This window comes from Blennius ocellaris, assembly GCF_963422515.1.
Source record: "Blennius ocellaris genome assembly, contig: SCAFFOLD_63, whole genome shotgun sequence".
Lineage (NCBI taxonomy): Eukaryota > Metazoa > Chordata > Actinopteri > Blenniiformes > Blenniidae > Blennius > Blennius ocellaris.
In genome coordinates, this window is record NW_027662083.1 from 166,963 (window position 1) to 169,462 (window position 2,500).

Below are 2,500 nucleotides of genomic sequence, written 5' to 3' on the forward strand. Positions count from 1 at the left end.
TGATGTCCGCCTACCCCTTAGCCCTCTGCGTCCGCCTACCCCTTAGCCCTTGATGTCCGCCTACCCCCTTAGCCCTCCACCTACCCCTTAGCCCTCCACCTACCCCTTAGCCCTCTGCGTCCGCCTACCCCTTAGCCCTCTGCGTCCGCCTACCCCTTAGCCCTCTGCGTCCGCCTACCCCTTAGCCCTCGCCTACCCCTTAGCCCTCCGCCTACCCCTTAGCCCTCTGCCTCCGCCTACCCCATAGCCCTCTGCCTCCACCTACCCCTTAGCCCTCTGCCTCCACCTACCCCTTAGCCCTCCGCCTACCCCTACCCCTTAGCCCTCCGCCTACCCCTTAGCCCTCCGCCTACCCCTACCCCTTAGCCCTCTGCCTCCGCCTACCCCATAGCCCTCTGCCTCCACCTACCCATTAGCCCTCTGCCTCCACCTACCCCTTAGCCCTCCGCCTACCCCTACCCCTTGGCCCTCCGCCTACCCCTTAGCCCTCCGCCTACCCCTACCCCTTAGCCCTCTGCCTCCGTCTACCCCTTAGTCCTCCGCCTACCCTTAGCCCTCCGCCTACCCCTTAGCCCTCTGCCTCCGCCTACCCCTTAGCCCTCTGCCTCCACCTACCCCTTAGCCCTCTGCCTCCACCTACCCCTTAGCCCTCTGCCTCCACCTACCCCTTAGCCCTCTGCCTCCACCTACCCCTTAGCCCTCCGCCTACCCCTACCCCTTAGCCCTCCGCCTACCCCTACCCCTTAGCCCTCCGCCTACCCCTTAGCCCTCTGCGTCCGCCTACCCCTTAGCCCTCTGCGTCCGCCTACCCCTTAGCCCCCTGTGTCCGCCTACCCCTTAGCCCTCTGCGTCCGCCTACCCCTTATCCCTCTGCGTCCGCCTACCCCTTAGCCCTCTGCCTCCGCCTACCCCTTAGCCCTCTGCGTCCGCCTACCCCTTAGCCCTCCGCCTACCCCTTAGCCCTCCGCCTCCGCCTACCCCTTAGCCCTTGATGTCCGCCTACCCCTTAGCCCTCTGCGTCCGCCTACCCCTTAGCCCTCCGCCTACCCCTTAGCCCTCTGCGTCCGCCTACCCCTTAGCCCTCCGCCTACCCCTTAGCCCTCTGCACCGCCTACCCCTTAGCCCTCCGCCTCCGCCTACCCCTTAGCCCTTGATGTCCGCCTACCCCTTAGCCCTCTGCGTCCGCCTACCCCTTAGCCCTTGATGTCCGCCTACCCCTTAGCCCTCCGCCTACCCCTTAGCCCTCTGCGTCCGCCTACCCCTTAGCCCTCCGCCTACCCCATAGCCCTCTGCCTACCCCTTAGCCCTCTGCCTACCCCTTAGCCCTCCGCCTACCCCTACCCCTTAGCCCTCCGCCTACCCCTTAGCCCTCTGCGTCCGCCTACCCCTTAGCCCTCCGCCTCCGCCTACCCCTTAGCCCTTGATGTCCGCCTACCCCCTTCGCCCTCTGCGTCCGCCTACCCCTTAGCCCTCTGCGTCCGCCTACCCCTTAGCCTCTGCGTCCGCCTACCCCTTAGCCCTCTGCGTCCGCCTACCCCTTATCCCCTCCGCCTCCGCCTACCCCTTAGCCCTTGATGTCCGCCTACCCCTTAGCCCTCTGCGTCCGCCTACCCCTTAGCCCTTGATGTCCGCCTACCCCTTAGCCCTCCGCCTACCCCTTAGCCCTCTGCGTCCGCCTACCCCTTAGCCCTCCGCCTACCCCTTAGCCCTCCGCCTACCCCTACCCCTTAGCCCTCCGCCTACCCCTTAGCCCTCCGCCTACCCATTAGCCCTCCGCCTACCCCCTTAGCCCTCTGCCTCCACCTACCCCTTAGCCCTCCGCCTACCCCTACCCCTTAGTCCTCTGCCTCCGCCTACCCCTCAGCCCTCTGCCTCCACCTACCCCTTAGCCCTCCGCCTACCCCTACCCCTTAGTCCTCCGCCTACCCCTTAGCCCTCTGCCTCCGCCTACCCCTTAGACCTCCACCTCCGCCCTCGGCCTCTGCACAGTACTGAAATGGGACACCCCTCAGACCCTCGTGAACGACGGGGTAGGGGTAAGATGAAGGGCTGAGGGGGGAGAATTGAGACGCAGCCTTAGATGGAATTACATGGAGGGGAGGAAGAGGAGGACATGAAAAAGAAGTAAGACGAGAGCAAAAAAAAAAAAGGGACTTTGAGACACTTTAGCAAGTAAAAACTCACGAAAACAGCAAATTCTGTTTTCATATGAAGGTTTTATATCCTTCATATTAATTTAAAAGCTCATTCAAACTAATTTAAAAGCTCCTTCAAACTAATTTAAAAGCTCCTTCAAAATAATTTAAAAGCTCCTTCAAACTAATTTAAAAGCTCCTTCAAACTAATTTAAAAGCTCCTTCAAAGCTCTTCAAAGAGACTGATAAATAGTTGCTCTTTGTTTCACAGAAATAGGATTTTTTTCTGGTTTCTTGGACAGTAAAAGTCAGTGTTTATTCCCCGAGTGGGCGATCGAGACAAACGGCAGGATCCCGAGGCTCCA

The 2,500-nt window shown here is 60.9% G+C and overlaps 1 protein-coding gene across 1 annotated transcript in view; it reads right to left on the reverse strand.

Annotated features, from left to right (window-relative positions):
- The window catches only part of pak4 (p21 protein (Cdc42/Rac)-activated kinase 4), a 43,178-nt gene that overhangs the window by 8,012 nt on the left and 32,666 nt on the right, over nucleotides 1-2,500 (reverse strand). Inside the window, 1 exon segment of the mRNA XM_080521233.1 lies at nucleotides 2,405-2,500. This exon segment is cut by the window's right edge and continues 157 nt beyond it. Within this exon segment, the coding sequence (XP_080377359.1) occupies nucleotides 2,405-2,500 (96 nt within the window).